Consider the following 20681-nt stretch of genomic DNA (forward strand, 5'->3'; position numbering starts at 1 on the left):
GGGGTGCAGCCTCTGGACAGCAAGGTTTTTAAAACTCCCTCAGCTGATTCTAATGTGCAACCACAATTGAAAATTACCACTTTTAGATCAAGTTTGAATGTCCTCTAAATCGTACACTGGGCCTGGCCAGTCTGGCCTCCCATCACTTTCTAGCATGTAACTACCACTCTCTAGTACATAATGAATAAAAATTAATTATCAATTTAACTTTAAACATAAAAAAAGTAAATTAATGATAGGAGAGTCTTTTTTTCCTTCTTTTAGAAAGAAGATCTAAAAAGTACAAAAATAGACTTTTAAACTATAATTAATAATAGTAGTAATCATAATAGTAAGGGCAATGCCAATGATTTAATATGTGACATGCATTGTGCTAAGTGTTTCATATAACTAATATACATTCACCATTCCCCACTTCCCATTCCCAGCACAAATACCTATACATACTCCCAATATTCTTTTTTAGCTTCAAACTCTGTGATATACTGAATTTCTATCTTAAAGATCTCCTCCCTCTTTGCCTACTTTAAAAATCCTTCAAGGACTGTGTCAAGAAATACATACACGTAAAGAAAGATCAATCTCTCCACCATCTGACCACCCTTGGCACTTCTTTTGTATGCTGCATATTTTAGCATTAACTCAGCAGTTTCCTGTGTCCCTAAAACCCCTTCTAATTGTGTCATGTCTATATAAATCTTATTATTACCCTAAAAAGATTGAGGATTCTGGAAGGATAGAGAGCACCTGTATGTATATGTCAGTCAACAGATAATTCTTGTACTGGTTGGGAATGCAAATTCCACTTTTAACCTATTTTCTGTTTAGAAAAAAAGTGCAGCTTGCTGCCAGTGTTAATTTAATTTTACATAAACACGCTCTTTGAGGCTGAAGCAAATCTGACTGGTTTTCGATGTGAAAATAAAATATAAAAACTGTTCTTGGAGTTATTTCTAAATAAAACTTGTCTCTAGTCCTAATGTAACAGAAATGTATACCTAAATCAGATTCATCAAATGAATCTTTGGCTAACAACTGTTGGAGAATGATGTTAACATCATGCGCAGGAATGCTATGTTTTCTAGGATTTGACATTTTCGGCAATCGAGAGCTACTATATTTTATAAATGAAAATACCACTACTAAAAAGAGAACGCTATAAATAGAATTATCTCATTTGTTTCCAAAGACTATCGATATACTAGAGAAATGTGAAAATAATAATAAAAGCAAGATATTTTGTGGCAAACTTTGGGGGTAAGGTTAGGCCTATAATCCACAAATTATCTGGAAGTCAACGCTGCAGTTGCAAGCACCGCCGGCGAATATTCTCGGGGCAAATGAGAAGTGGGTTAAGGAGCTCACAATCTATAGGAGAAACTGATAGGTAAAGAGAAAAGTCAGTGCAACGCGACACATTCTCTTTTTGAGGCAAGGCTGGAGTGCTGTGGGCAGGCTAGCATGATTGGCTCTCCCTCTGTTGGGTCAGGGAAAGTATGCTGTTCATCACAGGTTGCCCCTCTCCCCCTGCCCCAATCCATGCTCCACTCTGGGATGCTGACTAATATGGACCCTGTCTTCGAACTGTCTCTTAAGTTCAGTCTCTCACTTCATCCACAGATGCTTATTAGGTCCCTCTCAACTCAAGGCACAGAACCAAACAAAACTGATCCCTGCCTTCAAGTCGGGGAGACAGGTCATAGATAATCACAGGAGATATGGGAGCCAAGATATCACATTAATTGTGAAGCACACAGTGAAGGAAAAGAATAGTGTGCTATGGGAAAATTGAGAGAAATGTGATATTTGTGGTAAGAACTTAAGCAAACAAGAGAGATTTATTGAAAGAAACAAGAAAATGTTGAGTCCAAATGAAGAAAAATTGAAGGAATTCAAGTTCTTTAATTCTTTTCATTATTTCAGTGTGTCTTATCCTACCAACTAATAATCATTCTATAAATGAACAAATATTATTATCAAAGAACTAATTTTCATCATACTTTATTGTATTGGCCATTGATTGTTTCAAGAGCATCTGCCTGTCTTATACCTCTAACCTCTAATATCCCGTAAATACCTCTAAGACATAGATTGAGATCTCTCTCTCTCTCTTGTCTCTCTCTCTCTATCTCTCTGTCTCTCTCTGTCTCTGTCTCTGTCTCTGTCTCTCTCTTTCTCTCTCTCTCCCTCTGATGATCCTAAGTGCTCTGAGCAGGATCAGGACTCTAGTTAAACACTCAGCACCTAGTTGTTGGATGACAGAATTTTTCAGGTAATAGAACAGTTGGTTGTAGATGGCACAGCCTAGTCTTAGGCCTGGGAGCTGTCAGGACAAAGAAAAAAATCCATGTTGATTGGTATTTTCTCTCAGCTGCAAGAAGTCTTTATCCTGTGGTCAGTGCAGGTAGTGACATCCACTGCATCTGTCCCAGCCTGTGCTCAGAGGCTTTCAGCAAGACTGGGTCTGCACGTTTTTTCCTGGACAGGAGGCACCTCCATTCTCAGGTGGAGGATTATTGCACTCTCTTCTCCTCTCCTGAGTGCCAGTGCTGCAAGCAGACCAGGAGCTCCAGCAGCTCCAGTGACCATCCACCTTCATTCCTGCACAGACAATTTTCCAGGGGAGGAGGAGGTTAGCATACAAGAAACAGCTTGGACAGTATGGAGGGAGGACTATCCATTGCCCTAGAGTGGTCTGCAATCCTTCCTTGGGGAAATGCTTTGGTGTAGCCAACCAAAACCTCTGTGCTCACCGCCTTGAACTTAATTTGAAACTCTGGATGGAGTGAGAAGAGACCCCTGGGAGCCCATCTCATGAAATTGAAGTCTGCAGTTCCATGGAAGATGGATAGCGGAGGAAGGCGGGGAGGCGTGCTCCTCTGGAAGAATGACACAGAGCCACTGGAGGATGTGAGGAGCAGGGAGCACAGACAATGGCCAGCCAGACACCCCCGCAAGCTCACAAATCAAACCCCCTCAAGATTCTGACAATGGGGCGAGAGTGGGTAACAAATTCTCTGCACAGAGCATCAGAGCATGTGCACTGAACATGTGTCTCCAGAAATCCAGCTCATACAATCCCTCTAACCTGGGGCTACTACCTCCTACTGGCTCTGCGTCTTTGGGCAAACTCATCTGCTCTCAGTCTCAGTTTTCACCTCTGTGAAATGAGAAGGATGGACTAATCCTGTGGAGTTTTTTCATCATTATTTTTTTCATTACTGCTTTTGTTTTTTTTCTTAAATGAAATCTTACATGGGCCCCAACATAGAAGTCAAATGAAAGTGGAGCTGTTCTATTTGAAGCTGGGGTGTCTATGAGGTTCACCCTGCTCCCCTGGGGCAGCCCCTAAGACCCCGAGTTTCCTCAGATCCCAACCTAACCAACAGACCTAAGGTTTGGACTTTCAGAAGTGTGAGACAAAAAATTTCTGTTGCTGTAATCCACCTAGCTTGTAGTAGTTTCTTATTGGCAGGCCTAGGAAATTAATATATCCCTCCAAAATTGAATCCTTTTGTCTATATACACCATGGTTGAAAAAAAAAAAAAAATCAACCCTGAGAGAGGAACTTAATGGCAGGGAGAAAGCAAAAAACCATGAAGTATAGGGGTCAGCTATAAAGCTCAAAGTGTAGGTTTTGGGCAGGAGGGCATGGAAGGAGAGACTAGGAACCCCAAAGGCTCTTTCTGTGCTGGCCTCTCTGAGCTAGGCCAGGCTTGAACATGAGTGAGGATGCATGAGCCTTACCCTTTTGTTCCATTTTCTCACAGGCAAGGCCCTGACGATCATAGAGGCACTGACATTTGCAGCTGGTGCCCTCAAGGATAGGCAGCCCTTTGTTGAAGCAGGGCCCACAGCGGCAGGCATTGAATTCCATCAGGTACTGATCCAAGGCCCGGCGTAGGTTCTGGCGTTTGGCCTCCATGGGCCCCAGGTTCATGTGCCGAAGCACCTCATGGATAGGCTGTAGCTGTAGGCACAAAAAGAACAAAGAGCCCCTCGATAGACTCTATCCTGTTTCCCAGAGCCCAAGAACTGGTCATCAAGCTTCCGGAAGGCTGCAACATGCCAGCCATAGAGCCAGACACTCAACCTTATCCCACACTGTATTGAACCCTCACAGCCACTCTGTGAAGCAGGTACTTAAGTCCCTAGCCCACAGATGAAGAGGTGGAGGCTCAGGAGTGTTGGAGTGATCACCTCAGGATCATGCAATTGAGTACAAGAATCACTCTGAACATGGACCTACTGAAACCTGCGGTCCCTGATCTCAGAGGAAGAGGGGAGCTCAGAAGGCATTTGTGCCAACTCATCTTCCCTCTCCAGCACTTTTAGGAATCAGGAAAAGTGTAAAGTGTAAGTGTACGTGTATGCGTTGATTGTCAACCTTCGACATAGGAATTAATGCAGTCCTTGATAGGTAGTTATGTTGTCACTGATGGGCAGTGGTTCCATGGATGGGGGAGGGTGAGCAACATTTGCATTTGAGACAACCCATTCTAGGCATGACTGCAACCAAGGTTTCTCACCTTTGGCACTATTGACTTTCCAGCTGGATAATTCTTTGTTGCAATTCCTGTGCATTGTAGGATGTTTAGCAGCATCTCTGGCCTTTACCCACTAGATGCCAGTAGCACATTATTATTTTGAAAACCAAAAATGTCTCACGGGGGACAAAATCGACCCCTGGTTGGGAAGAGTAGTAGTAGATGTAACAGAGAGCATAGAAACTGGAGCCAGGAAATCTGGCTTCAAATTCCAGCTCTATTGCTTCCATCTGTGTGATCTTGGGCACATAACACATGAAGCCTTGCTTCCTCATCTGTAAATGAGAACAATAGTCCTACCCTCCGGGTTTATTGTGAGGATGATATTCAATGGATAGGAAAAGTCTGTCACATAGTAAAAGTTAAATAAATTCTACTTGGCTTCTAGTTTTGTGGCCTAGACCTCTTCTCTAAACCTGAGCCTCATTATCTATAAAATGGGAATAATAAACTATTTTCTAGAATTCTTATGAGGATCTAAAGAAGCGACGAATGAGAGATACAATTGCAAAAGGGAAGAACAATATAAAATAAAGCATCATTTTTATTAGTAAGATGTGATGATAGTAAAAGCCTACATTTTTCAAATTTTATATACATATGTTTACTTTCAGCATGCTTATAATGCTATAAATTTTTACACACAATCATAAAATGAAAGCTCTTTTCCAGATCTCTCGTTGGACAGTACACTAACCTGAGGCCCTGAGAGGGGAGTCATTTGCCAAGATCAGTGAACAATTCAGAGAGAAAACTGAGCCACACTAAAACAATCTCACTTCCCTAGAATCAGAGTCAATAAAGGGCATTGCAATAGCCTTGAATGGGTTCCTGGAAATGTGTACAGAAAGACCTACGGCAAACAGACCTTGGCCTGTGGTCAGGGGCTTGGCTAAGACCATCAGGCTGGTCATGTCAGGACTGGCTGGACCTGCAGCCAAGAGAAGACGACAACTTACTGGAAATTCAGGGAATTTGGCACCATTGTTAGGAAGTCAGTGAAGAATGGGCTGTCCTGTGGCCCTGGTTAAAGAGGACTTTTCATTCCAGGGAAAGCCCAGGACCATTGGGCAATTTCCCTTTGACCTTCCAGTGAAGTTCAGCACTCAGTCCTACATCTCTCACTTCTTTCTCCCAGAACCCTCAGTAAGAGGAAAGAGAGCACCCCTTAGGAAGGGCTCGTGGAGACTTAAAGGAAGAAAGAGGAGTGGAGAAAAAAAATCTTAGAATGTTAGAGCTTGAGAAGATATTGACAATGGTCTTATTCCCACTTTACAGATGAGAAGATAGATTCAGAGAAGGCAAGTGGTGTGATATAGCAATACAATATAACCTAATACATAACACAATATATAACATAACACAGCATTAAAACATCACATCACATGATTCCTGTATTCAGTCGATCTAGGTACCTGCCATCAATAAGTACTGCTAAGCTCTGGGGATATGCAAGTGAATAAGATACTGCTTTCACTCTCATCATCAGGTTTCAGATAACCCCGTAAAAGCCCCCTAGTCCATAGCCTCTCTCCATCTCTCTCTCTGTGTCCTTTGATTCATCCTTTATACGTCTGTGAGCATTCTCTTTTTAAAAGCTTACCTGTAGCTGTGTCAGTTCTCTACTCTATAGCCTGCCAGCAGCTTAATGCATCGAATCCAAATTATTCAGGGGTCACGTGGGTTGTGATCATAGGTGTTAGAGTCAATCAGACATGGCTCAAGTTGCGCTCTACCATTTACCAGACACGAGACTTGGCCAGCTCACTTAATCTCCATGAATCTGTTTCCTCAACTGACTAAGTACCCTCAACTAAGTACCCACTTCTTGCTCTCTAACTTTGTGACATAACATTCTATATCTCCATGTTACGGAGCAAAAAAAATGGGGCTCAGAAAATGAAGTAACTTGTCCAAAGTCACACATCAAAAAGGTTGCTGAGCCATGAACCAAACTATATCTTTCTTACCCCAAACTGACCCAAAGGATAGCATTTGGTCTCCAAACTATGAAGGAGTCTTCCCCTTGGAAGTTTCACTCAAGGCAAACACAAAATTTACCCCTTGCTCATTAAAGTTTATATATTACTCCTGATATCAGTTTTATGGTTTTGCCCAAATTACTAATAGCTTCATGATAGCAATTTTCAGTCCCTGTGTGAATTATAGGTGTGTGAAAATGGTCCTTTTCTTATTGGAGAAAAAATGAAATCAGGGTTAACTCACCTGACCACTTTCTTCGCAGAGACAGAGTATTATAATAAACTTTTATGTTTAACTGTTGGTATATATTTTAAGAGGAGGAATGTATCCATACCTGGAATTTTAATTATATGCAGAAAATGGGCAAGGTTCCGGAGAAAATGAGCAGGAATACAATATTTAAAAGCCCAAAATGTAACTCTTTTTAAATGGATTACCCTTGCATATGAATAGAAGTAGTTTGAAAACTGGTAGAACCATTAATTATTTGCAGTTTGAAAAAAATTTTACTCCCTTTTTAAGGTTAGGGATTTAATTCAGGGTTTCTCAACTTTGGCACTATTGCTATCGGGGGCTAGATAGTTCTTTGTTGTGGGGGCTGTCCTTTGCGTTGGGGGTTGCTTAATAACATCCCTGGCCTCTACCCACTAGATGCCAGTAGTACCCTTCCAGTTGTGACAATCAAAAATGTCTCCAGACAATACCAAATTTCCCTGTGGCTGCAAAATCACTCCCAGTCATTGATAACCATGGCTTCAAGGAAGGTACTAAAATAGAGGGAAGTGAGAACTAGATATGAAGTCTTAAGTCTGAGATCCAGACACCACTACAAATGAGCTCTGTGACCTTAAACAAATCACTCGAGCATCTGGGGCCTCAGTTTCCTTATCTTTTCGATGGGAAGAATGATGTCCTTGCCAGAGAGGTTCATTGTGATGAGGAAATGAGATGATTTAGAGCAGGGACAGCAAACTACGCTTATAGCTTAGAACTACACTCAACCCACAGCTTGTTTTTGTGTGGTCTTTGAGCTAAGAATGGTTTTTATATTTTTAGAAGGTTGTAAAAAAAAAAAAAAGGAAGAAGAAAAAGAACTTGTATAATAGAGACTGTATATGGCCCACAAAGTTTAAAATATTTACTATTTGCTCCTTTACAGAAGTTTGTCAACTCCCAATTTAACAGATGTGTTTAAGTCTTTTATGTATAAATGCAAATTATTACTTTTTTAATGTCACCTAATCCTGAAGAAATTCTGGGACTACTAGTGTAAAATTAGGCACTGACCAGATATCATGCTTCTGACCTCATCTCTCCTATGGCCTGGGTCTAAAGTTACGTACTCCCTTGAGTCAGATGTGGGGAGGGTCACCAGTTCACTGTGCCGTTAACATTTAATCTTGTTCTTCGATGGACTCGTAATAAGAAATATTAAAGGATCTGGTCTGTTTCACTTTCATTCCTCGTGGATGAAGAGTTTCTTCAACTGCGAAAAGACTTACCTCAAAATCAATAATAGCAGGATTATACTTTAATGATCTCCCCCAGAAACGATACGAAATGATGCTCTTGTTGTGTGCCAAGCCACCACCCCAGCCAGAATTGCCACCTCGCACATGAGAAATGATGTCTTCCACAGCCATGGCCTTACCGTCGAATTCTACCAAGAGGATAACTGCATTAGCTCATTTCCCCCAAAACCAAAGCATGGGTTAGCAAGTGCCACTAATGAGATATGGGACAAAGTTTATGTGCTGTCCTTAGAGCTGTCTCCTATCCTTCTACCTTGCTTGGTTAACTAGCAGGACAAAAGAGAAGTGAAGGACCAAGACTTAGAAATAGATCATCCTCTGGATAGAGCAGGCAATGGGAAGACAGCTCAGCCTAACATGGAGGAGAGAGAGGATGGGAAAATGGATGATGATCCATTCATTCATTTATATGTCAAATGCTTACTCAGTGCCTGATGTATGGCTCAGTAGGGGTGCAGAAAAAGACACAGTTGGATCTACAATAGGGTAGGGAACTGGTCAGGTAGAAAAGTGAGTTTTCTAGAAAAGTGAATGAATCTTTGCAGGTAAATGGAGAGAGAAGGGAAGGGCATCAGAGAGAAGAAGCAATTTGACTTAAGACCCTGAGGGATGACTAGCCTAATGCAATGGGAATAACTTGAACCTACTTTGTATCTACCTCATCTACTATAATATAAACTCATCATCTCTACATCCTCTGTGACTCCTATCTGAAAAAAAATTACTCAAAACATGTTTGATAGATGAATGAATGAATATGTGAATACTCATATTGACTTGTTCAGGAAATGCCACAAAATATTCTTTCTCTAATATTTTTTGAGCTTGGACCTTGGTCACCATTTTCTCCTCTCTTAGGGACTTCTTTTCTCCCTTTGGACTGTAACCTGCGGGGCTTTGATTGCAACAGTCAAATTTTCAGGTTCTGTCTACACATTCCTTTAACTCCAGTTTTTACTTAGATCTTTGTCTGGTACATGAAATCTAGGAGCGTGCACCATACAAAGCCAAGTATTTCTAAGGCGATCTCAGCCCTTAGATGGTGGATTCAATATAGGGCCAGAACAGGTCATTGGTTTGAAATATTTAGCAGCTATGCAGTTTCACCATTGACTAAAATGGAATTAATTATGGGAAAAAAATAATGTCTGTGCCCTGATTGTATACGCAAGGGAAAGTAACATTTCTTTTTTTGGAGACTTGTTGCTAAATACTTACCCTGTGTGCCTTTTCCATGTTTTCTACAGGGGTTATATGACAAATTTCCTCCAATGTGTACGCTATCCGAATAGTCATAACCAATGCCGACAAACCCTCCAAAGCATGTCTGGATATCTTCACTGGTAATACCTGCAGTAGGGAGACATAGAAACACAAGATATTGAGATGCTAAAACATCATTAATATGATATAGTTCGCTCACATCAGTAAACGCTAGCTAGCTTTGGTTTTGGAATCTAAGAGATCTGATTTGAAATTCTAGCTCTTCAACCCAATTTCAATGTTCTCTTCTGTATGGTTCCAGCCCAAACAATTCTTGAAATGAGAAGCAAAATGTATTACATATACTAGTTGCTCAAAAGTGCTAGTTCTCTTTCCTTTACATTCTCCTCTGAGCCTCCTTGAGGCAGTGATTTTCATCCATCCCCATGTACTCCTGTGCCTAGCACAGTGTCTGGCCCATTTTCACTCTGCAATTTTGTACACGCTGCCCCTTCTTTCTCTTTTTGCTCTCTTTGCAAAGTCTATTCAAGCTTCAGTTCAAAAGTCACCTACTCTGTGAAGCATTTTTGAATCAGAATACTTCCCTCTTCCTTCAGGGCTACCAGTGTGCTTTGTCTGTGCCTGAATGGTAATATTTGTCACAATTGTTTTTGCCCAGGTTTTCTTTGCACCCCAGAGAGGCCAGAGTGCTATTAGAAGATGGATAGATCTCCATGGGGAGTCTGCCTGCCTTCTGACCCCAGGAGCACTCTGAGTCTCATACTAGCTATCTCTGTATGTGTCTACATCTCTGTATTTGTCCCCCTGAGGAACCTGCAATTTGCCAATGAGGAACATAATCCTCCAAGCAGTAAAGTCATTTTGCTCTGACCCTACAGCCTGTAAATGAACAGAGCTGAGTTTCCATCCTTTGGTTGGCCTGGCAAGATAAGGCTAGAAAAGTGGACTGGAGTAAGATATTAACCATTGCTACAGAGCTCAACTCCTTCTGCAGCTAAAGTCTTCTGAAGGTTGTGAATAGGAGTTTATATTTTCAATATGTCATTACTTTTACCTCAGACTATATAATAATTATAGCCAGTCATTATATTATTCTAGTAACCACAAAAGAAAAATAATTTAGGCCTGTGATTCAACTGAACTAAGGATTAGATTGAAGATTCTCAAGGGAGTGTTCAGCAACAAAGTTTACTTGCCTGCATCCCCATTAAACGGCAAACTGTGAGTTCAAAAACTTATATCTTATTCACCATTCCCTTGTCAGCGTAGCAGTGCAATGTCTGCTTTAGAGAAAGAGTTCAGTAACTATTTTCAGAATAATGATTGATGATTGAAAAAAATAGTTGAGTAAATGAATTCCATGAGTGCATTGGTAAGGACTTCTGATGGAAAGAATCATAGAAGTCAGGAATCCTGAATCAAAAGCAAGTCATGCAGATGAATGGATAAGGAATTTGTGATTGTATGTATGTATGTATGTATGTATGAATGTATGTATGTATGTATACACATACATTCAGCCTTAAAAAATAAACAGACTCTGCCATTTACAGCAACATGGATGAACTTGGAGGACATTATACTAAGTGAAATAAGCCAGGCACAAAAAGAAAAAGACTGTATAATCTCACTTATATGTGGGATCTAAAAAAATCTATATATAGAAGCAGAGAATAGAACAGTGGAGCAGGAGGTGGGGAAGATGGGGAGATGCTGGTCAAAGGGAACAAAGTCGCAGTTATGTAGGGTAAGTATAGAGATCTAATGTAAAGCCTGATGACTATACTTAATAATATTGTATTGAATCCCGGAAATTTGCAAAGAGAGTAGACTTCAGGTGTTCTTATCATACATATACACTTAAAAAAGGTATGTAAATTAGCTTGACTGTAGTAAGGATTTTACTTCGTATCTGTATACCAAATTATCATGTTGTATATCTTAAATTTATACAAATTTTATTTTTTTAAAAGCCAAAACAAAACAAAAGAAATCCCAGTCCCTGACATCCTGTGTGAGCTTAGAAGGGGCCCATGATCTCACCGGGTCTCAGTTTCCCATTTATGGGTAGAAGTGGTTGGATTGGTTCATCTCCAAGGCCCCTTTCAGCTGCAGCCCTCTGTGACTCTGTGCACGTCAGTTTCTGAATACTCTTGAGCTGAAAGTGCCTGGCAAAAGTGGTGTTCTAAGTAAGCACCAGCACTCAGGCAAAGGGCTTCTTCTACCATTTCTGTTCAAGTACTTTTAATTTTTAATGCATTACTAATTGGGAAAGATTTAGCATATTTAATTGTTTTGATTTAAAAAATGCTTCAACAGTGATAAACAAAAGTGGATGAAAGGAGTTCACGGGCAGAAGCCAGAGTAATTACCTAGGTGAGTGGTGGAGTGCTGCTGAATTAAAGTGACAGGACTGGCTGATTAATGGGGGCTGGAGGAGTGATTATGCTCATGAGGGTCTGCCGACACTCTACCATGTGCTGCTGGGAGAAGGGAATTCCAGCCAGCTTGATTTGAAAAGCACGACTTGACTGCAAAGAATTACCTTCTGAGGACCCCAGTTTGAACAGAGCTGAGATTCAAACTCAAGTCTGTCTTGCTTAGAAGCCTATTGTATGTCACTTATTTCAATTATTGCATCAGACTAAAGAATTCTGTGTCAGAGAGAAAAATTTACTAAGCACCTACTATGCACTAACCCCAGCACAGTTTGTGTTTGGCAGTGGAGACAGGGCAAGAATAAAACTAATATGAATGTGATGCAAATCTGAATAAATGAGGTCCTAGCCTTGGGAAGCCAACAGGTTTGGACAATATTATCAAATAAGGAGTCATTTCTATCTGAGAGTTGCTTGTTTCAGTATAACAGGGCTAGAAAAAGGGTCTCTCCAGAAGTGTGGAGGAAGCCAAATCACTCTACAGAGCACCTGTGGGAAACCAAGACCAGAGAGCTGAGTGGAGGCAGAGGAGGTCAAATGTAGCTCAGGACTTGAAGCTAAGAGACAGAACCAGAGAGAGGGAAGCTAAGAGCAGGGGAGGCAATGAGGGGAAGGAGTAGAAAAAGATCTGGAGCAATTGTGTAACACTTGCCCAGATGGGGGTATAGCATGAGTGGAATAACTATACTTATAGAACCAGGCAGTGCTCTGTCATGGCTCTACCCCCATCTCATTAGGCTGAACACCTTAGATGTCAACTTTGGACCATCTAGATCACACTGGCATATTTTGGCTTTTGAACTCAGCGAATTCTGAAGTTGACATTTCCCAAACCTGGCTACTCATTAAAATCACCTGAGTGCTTATTAAAAATACAGATTCCTGGGCCCCACTATTAATTCTGAACCTGTATTTCTGAGTAATCAACAAACTAATTTATTCTAAGTGATTCCTCTGGAGTGCCTCTGGGACCAGATTTTGAGTACCATGGTTCTACAGAGAATCTCAGGTGGCCTGATACAGACCACTGGCCTCAACCCTATCTTCGTCAATACCTTTGAATGCCTTAGATATGGATTTAGCAGCCAGGCTTATTGTTTCTTACCCAGAACAATAAACTAGGAAAAGCCAATCATAATTCAGATTAAGAATCAGCATCCAAAAAGCGTTTAGAAGCCTGGATGGATAGACAGACCAAGCATAGCAAAATGAGTTTAATTAGAAAAACTAACATACTACCTTGGGGACAAAATACCAAATGCATGAGCTCAGTAAGGAATGGACACCACTTAGTAGAAGAACAAGAGAAAAGGCCACAAAGTTTTAGATAGCTTCTAGTTCAGTAGGGTAATAAAGCCAGGTGAAAATTGTGATCAGTAAAGTAAAGGAGGGGATAATCTCACTCTCTGCATAGGTTAGAGAAACTCAGAGCCTGGAACAAAGTTCTGGGAGCCACACTTTTGAAAGTAAATAAAAATGACATCCGTTGGATGTTATTCAGCCTTAAAAAGGAAGGAAATTCTGCCACATGCAACAACATGGATGAACCTTGAGGACATTATGCTAAGTGAAATAAGCTGGTCACAGAAGGACAAATACTGCATGATTCCACTTAAATATTGTATGTAAATAGTAAAACTCATAAAATTAGACAAAAGAATTGTGGTTGCCAGGGGTTGGGGGAAAGGGGACGTGAGGGGTTGCTAATCAATGGACATAAAGTTTAAATTATACAGAATGAATAAGTCCTAGAGATCAGTGCAACATCGTCCCTGCAATTAACAATAACGTACATTTAAAATTATGTTAGAAGGGTAGATTTCATGGTAAGTAATCTTACCACAGTAAAATAGCACTAAAAAACGTAGGAGGTGATTGGAGAAGAATAAACATGAGGATGATGAGGGTGAAGAAATTCAAAGCCATTTCCTCGTGGGGATATTTGACAGGACAGGGAATGTTTACCTTAACAAGAGAAGAAAGATCTCTCTTTAAGAGAGATCAATAGAGTTGGAGTCAACTCTACAGAGGGTTGTCTTGAAGAAGAATTAGGCTTGTCTGTGTGGTCACAAGAGAAAGAAGAAGGACCAAGAGGGCAGAAGCTACAGGGAGATGGGGTTAGCCTCAAAATAAGGTAAATTGTCATGATGGTCAGAGGCCAAGGAGATATGAGTTGTTTCCTAAGGCAATGAGCTCCCCATACCTGGAATGTACCAAGTAGAGGCTGGCCGTTTGCCTTTGAGGCACGGTAGAAAGGTCTGAAATGTTGACCAGTGGTCTTTTAAGGTCTCCTCTAAAGCCAAGATTCTGAAACTTTAAGAACACACCAGAACACTTGGAGAACATTTGAGACAACTTTGAGTAGTACTTAATGATTTCTTACTGTGTGCCAAGGGAAACAGAGGACTGAAAAGAGTGTTTGTTCCTTAGGGGTCAGAGGAAGGATACCAGAGGCAGGTCTGAAAGCATGAGTAGCCAAAGATTAGCCAAAGAGAGGAGGATGTTGAGAGCAGAGGGAGATCATGAGGAGACCTGTGTCCCCAGCAGCAAGATTATGCTTAGGAAGGCCAACAGGACCTAAACTCAAGAGTAAAAGAAAGATATACAAATCAGTCAAAGAAAGACTGGGAGAGGCCTGGGTCACTTCCCACTCTCTTCTGGTTCTAAGAAGAGCCATCATTGTGTCCACCTGGCAGGCCAGGAGCCCAGAGGACCTGTCTCTGGCCACCATGTCTCCTGCTTGTTTCCCACCTGGTCTTGGCTGTGGTGCAGGTGTGAGAGCTGTCCTCAAGCCTCTTTGGAGATGCTGCATCAGCGTGGCTCAGAGGCAGAACCAGGCGGCTTGACTTCTGAGGTGGCAGAACACAGCAAGTCTCTGTCATTCCTCAGATTAAAAGCATCAGGTGGAAAACAGCAGGTGTAATGCATTATTTATCTCTTTGCAACAAACAAATGCCATTCAGGATGCTGTGATTTATCTGCTTTGTTGTTTCGCTACATTGGTTGAGCCCAAAGACAGCCTCAGAAGAGAAAGGAAGAATCATATGGTCTATTTCACGTCATAACATTGGAAAAATGATTGCTTAGTCTGTGGCTGGATGAGCTTAGAGGTGTTGGCTAATTTACCTGCCCCCTCTGTGCTTCTGTTTATCCATGAAAACTCATGCTTCTTCCCAGCCACCTGGGAATAATAGTACAAGTACCTCTGCTCCTTTGCACATGCTCTTTCCTCTGACTACAAAGTCACCTTACCTCTTTCACTGAGTTTCTCCATTCAGCTCTAGAAAACTTTCCTTCACTCCCAAGGGCCCTATCTATGTCCCCTCAGTATCCCTTCGCATCTCCCATGGTATCCCAAGCTTCTCTCCAAAAGAGTATTTAGCATGCCTTAGAATTGTCAATTTCTTGGTCTGTTCTTCCAATTATACTGCAAGCTTATAAAGTAATCTCTTGGGTTTACAAGGCTCAACACAGAGCCTGGCATGTGACAAGCCCCCAGGAGTGCCTGGGGACAGGCCAATTCCAACTTATATAGACAATACCTCTGAAATGTTTTGGGAATCATTGTTCTTTTGGTTAGTGGTACAAATCACATCTCTGTAATAGCTCATGCTTGATTAAGAGTTGATATTTCATAAAGCGCTTTCATCTACATCATCTCATTGGAGGTTCAAAATAATCTGGGTCCAGGAGGATTTACCTGTTTTTACAGGCTCGTATGTTGGAAAAGGCAGTAATTATAGGGGTTAAGAATGTGAACTCTGGAGTCAGAGTTCCATCATTCACTTGTAGTAGCTTTAGGTAAGTTACTGAACCTCTTGGATCCTCATTTTTCCCATTTGTAAGATGGGGATGATAATAATTTCTACATATGAGTCCCTAAAAAATAGTATCGGCATGACAAAGTGTCAACTAATCTTAGCTATTATTTTCCGGTAACTGGCTCAAAGTTTCATGACTAATAAGCCTGAGAATCAGAATGTGATGTCAGGCAGGCTACACTCAAACTTAGTGCACACTCCATTACATCACACTAATGTTATTCTGCAGAGAAATGTTCATCACGTGGTATGAGTAGCCATGGCCTTACCAAGCCCCTCGTTCAATGACCATCTCATCCCTCAAAGCTCAGAGAAAGGAATCCATGCTCCCAATGGGCAGTGTTGGAACTGCAATCTCAGGTCTCCCTCCTGCTTGATGAGGGCCTATCTTCAGGGATTCTGGTCCTTCTAGATGATTTTGGTCATGATAAGACATAGTAAAGCTGAGGGTCAGGCTCTGAAATGGAGACAACCTGAGCTGGAATTCACCATGCCCACATACTATCTGGGCAAATGTTTAACCTCTCTGCCATAGTTTCCTCATCTGTAAGATGGTGATTTTAATAGTGTCTACCTCCTAGGACATGAGCCTTGCCGCTATATAGTGCTGGAGATGGTGCCTGGCTCAGAACTAGCAATAATGGTCAAGTATTACTATTAATACTGTTGCCAGAAATGCTGCAGCATACATAGTTTGAGCTCTTTATTCCTGATTCTGAATCTAAAAAATTAGGGAATGAAGGAGGTAGAGAGTTTGTGTAAACAAATTTTCTTAATCAACATTTCTATAGTATAAGCTCTTAAGCCATGAGTGAGTGAAAATGATCCAGGAAACACTCACATTTGATAAGTATCATTATGTGCTAGGTAAGACTTTTCCACTTGTTATTTAATAGTCACACATCACTCCACAACAGGTACGATTATTCCCATTTTAGAGATGAGTAAATAGAGGCTTAGATAGTTTAAGTCACTTGCCCAAAATTATACAATAAGGAAATAGTAGAACTGGGATTGAGCCAAGGTCTGTGTCCAAAGCCCATTTTCTCCATGCCACATTATAGCACTTATAGGAGGCTCTGGAAGTAATTCTTACCTCATCACACCTTTTCTCCTTTAAGGCTGAGGCTGTTTTCAATGGTAGAGGTAGAAATTTTAAATCAAGACAAAATCAGGAAAATGGTGCTGAGAGTCTCTCAGTTCCATGTATATGCAAATGACAAGGAGACTAGGGACAGAGCCAAGATGCCAGGAAATCTGTTAATCAATCAAACCATTCATCACCATAAACCTGGTTGTCATGGTAACTGAGGATAAAGCCTGGAGCATGTTAGAACCTAGTGCCTGTCTGTTTGGGGTGACTAGCTGGTTAGCAAGCACAGCAAAAGACCTTCTGGGCCAACCCAGACTGCTTAGCCGTGAATAGAAGACTCTTTACAAACAGGTTCCTGCTCACCCCACTGTCCCATCCAGCTCAGATTCTAAGAATCCATCCCTGACTCTGAGAGTGTTTTTGAATGGGATCCACATTTAATCAGTAGACTAAGTAAAGCAGTTTGCCTTTCCTAATGCGAGTGGGTCTCATCCAATCAGGTGAAGTCCCAAATAAAACAGAAAGGCTGGCCCTCCCCTGAGTCAGAGAGGACTCTTCCAGTCTGACTGCCTTCAGACTAGACTTTGGCTGTTTTCCTGCCTTGGGACACAAACTGAAACATCAACTCTTCTCTGAAACCAATTAGTTAGAACCCTAACTAATACACTCTCTAATGCCTTCCTTATGGCTATTGATAATTTTTCCTTTATTTAAATTGATCAGACAATGTCTCTAGTCAGTGGATCACACTGAGTTAAGATGATGTTTTTAAAACTTTTTCGACTACCCACAAAAGTAAGAAATACATTTTATATCATGATCCAGCCCACACACATCTAACTAAAATAAATTTCAATACTTAACCATACTTGGTGTGATACACTCTGATATCTTCCATCCTATAGTATTCTGTTTCATTTTGTTAAATGCTGGTTATGACCCACAAAATTCCTTTGCAATCTCATTATAGGCTATGACTTGCAGTTTGAAAAATTCTGGGTAAACATGTCTAAGACATTATAGCATGTTGGTTAAGATCATAGGTTCTCAAGTTTGACCCCTAGCTTTATCAATTAATAGCAATGTGATCTTGGGCAAGTTACTTAACAATACTAAACTTCAGTACTTCATTTGTAAGTTAGGGATTCTAGTATATTCTTCACAGGCATTTCTTGAAGTTTAAATGAGATAGTGCATTTAAAGTGCTTGATCCAGTGTCTGCCACATAGTAAAATGCCCAGTAAATGTTAGCTGTCTTATCATCACTGCTAGAGCCTAAGCCTCTGGTGTATGTATCAGAATGAATGATTCAATGTGGACAATGCACAAACTCTACATCAGTACTAACTGAATCATGTTGAGCCTTTTACTTAGGCTCTTTGGACCTCAGTTACCTCTCTACAGAATTAGGGAAAATAATAATATAATTTCTTATAAGCTATTATGAAGATCATCCTAAATACTAGATGTGAATATGTTGTACTTTACCAAAATTAGGAGTTATTATATATAAATATATTTTATTAAAACCAAATATTCTGTTAACTCTAGTGTAGTGAATAAAAAAATTAATTGTTAATTCATTTTAGGTAGCAACCAATTTGGCTACCCACATAATAAATCATCCCTGACCATAATCAGATGATTATGACAAAGGGAAACCCAGTTACTGTCTACAAACTCTCAATGCAAGGAACCATGTTGGTATCTAGACAGTGCTAACCACATTGTGTGTGCTTAGTAAACGCATGAAAAGCTAAAGAAATGAATGAATACGGGAAGGGAAGGGAAGGAAAATAATGTAGAACTATAATTAACATCAACTTTAGTGAGGCTTGTATCCCTGTGGCTTTTTCTACCCTGTGTGTTAGGTAGTAGACCAGTTAGTCCAAGGACTTTAGCTGGAAGATAACAATTAATGACAACCTGAATGTATTGTGCCTTAGCTGGAAGGGTCTTTCTCAGGGTCACTGTTATCTGACATCTATCAAAGGGAGGAAAGATAGAATGCAGGCACAGATTTAGGCAGAATTGTTAACATTTTGAGAGATAGTGATGAAAATTCAAAATGACCTTGATAAATGGGAAGAGCAATCCCTCCAAAACTGGATGAAGCTCTAGAGACAGAAATGGATGACCTTGGTCAAAAAAATGGGCAGGTCCAGGGGAGGCATGATTGCTGAGGCTCCAAGTCTACAGCAGAAGCAATGGCCATGGCAGGCTAGACACAACGATAATGATCTCCCTTCCATTTGAACAATGTTTCTGAGCTAACCAATTATAGAGCCCTATGAGATAGGTCATCTTATTATCCCCACCCTATAAATTAAAAGACGGTTGACATTATAGCATTAATAACCAGAAAGCTGAGAATAATAAACATATGGTAATAATAACACCAATATAGCACAGCAATAATAGTTAACACTTTTTAACTCTTACTATATGCCAGACACAGGGCCACATGCTCATATAGATTGATTCATTTCATATTCACATTGTCTCATTTAGAAGAACAGGAAACTGAGATATGGAGATGTTAACTAATTGGCCTGAGGGTCACATGGCTAAAATGGTGGAGATGAGATTTGAATCCAGGCAATCTGATTCAGAACCTTTTCGACAATTGATATTTGCTGAGTGCTTATTAGAGTCTGAGCACTGCACTAAATATTTTTTTGTGGATAAGTTCACTTACTCCTCACAAGTAAGAAAAATGCAAGAAAATGCAAGAAATGTCATTAATATCTGCAGCTTTGCAGGTGAGGAAATTGAGATTTAAAATGATTAAATAACCTGCCCATGATCACACTGCTAGTAAGTGACAGACCCATGCTTTCAACCACTATTGCTATACTAATATCCTGCATTAAAGGGAAAAATATCTATTTAAACACTTACCAAGCAAGGTGAACTTGGAATTATTTTCAAACCCTTGTTATCATTCCTATTGGGTCTTAAAGAAGCTGAAGTTCAGAGAAATTAAGTACCCTGATCAAGGTCATGCAGCTACTAAATGGTAGAACCAAGATCCCCACCCAGATGACTCCAAAGTTTGGATGCCTTGCTACCTACCATGTCACCTGACTATTTCTTCATTCCACAGATCTTGATCCAATGGCTTTATTACTTCTGACTCACCTAAAACTGTAATCCATAACAGTAACTACGGTTTAGTGTTTTACTTAGCATAGTGCTTTTTAAAAATATCATCTTGGTTAATTCTCATATTAGCCTTTTGAAGTAGTTTATGAACCACACATTAGTTATGAGAAAAATGAGACTTGGAGATGTGAAGCATTAGCTTTTAAATGGCAGAGCCTACATGAAAAGCAAAGCTATTTCAGTAAAAGGAGTTCTTTTCGCTATCACACTCTCTGCTGGCTTTTATGGGGCCACCAAAATGCTACTGGTTTTCTTTATAAGCAAAGCATCAATAGAAGTCATTTTCTGTAAGATCTTTGCAGAGCCCTTTTAATATGGCCAAAAGCCAAAAAATCATGAACTTTTAGAGTCTTGAGACTATTAGTTTACTTTCTATTTCATGCATGGTTTCCATTACAGCATTCCTGATAGAGGCATCCTATCAGACTTACTTAGATTCTTTAACTAATAGGAAACTCTATTTTATGTTGCATTTTGAAAGACCAAGGGCACAGAAGCTGAAACAAATGTGTCAGGACTTATTTACATTAGCAAAATAAGGGGGTTTGGAACAGACCACTACTATCTTTATCCCAAATGTATTTATAGTCTATCCATCTAACCTCTGATACTTTTCTTATTGTGTATGTCTGCTCGGCTGGAAGGAACCTACAGAGAGAACATGGGAAATAAGAGAAAAGAGACAGAATAGATACTGAGTAGGTGACTGATGAGATGTGTGAGGAGAGAGAGGAAAGAAGTCCAAATTATTTCCAAGTCGTGAGTCCTGACAAAGGCAGCTGGGATTTAAAAAAAAGAAAAGGAAAGGAAAGGAAAGGAAGGAAGGAAGGAAGGAAGGAAGGAAGGAAGGAAGGAAGGAAGGAAGGAAGGAAGGAAG

General features: G+C 40.4%; 1 protein-coding gene across 1 annotated transcript in view; it reads right to left on the reverse strand.

The window, feature by feature from the left end:
- Positions 1-2449: 2449 nt before the first annotated feature.
- Positions 2450-20681, reverse strand: part of C8A (complement C8 alpha chain) — a 53245-nt gene continuing 35013 nt past the window's right edge. Inside the window, exons 8-11 of the mRNA XM_011370417.1 lie at positions 9282-9413; positions 8034-8191; positions 3749-3971; positions 2450-2601 (exon numbers count right to left, since the gene is read on the reverse strand). Of these exons, the coding sequence (XP_011368719.1) occupies positions 2450-2601; positions 3749-3971; positions 8034-8191; positions 9282-9413 (665 nt within the window). The remainder of the gene's footprint in view (positions 2602-3748; positions 3972-8033; positions 8192-9281; positions 9414-20681) is intronic.

The sequence above is a fragment of the Pteropus vampyrus genome, unplaced genomic scaffold, assembly GCF_000151845.1.
Source record: "Pteropus vampyrus isolate Shadow unplaced genomic scaffold, Pvam_2.0 Scaffold170, whole genome shotgun sequence".
Taxonomy (NCBI): domain Eukaryota; kingdom Metazoa; phylum Chordata; class Mammalia; order Chiroptera; family Pteropodidae; genus Pteropus; species Pteropus vampyrus.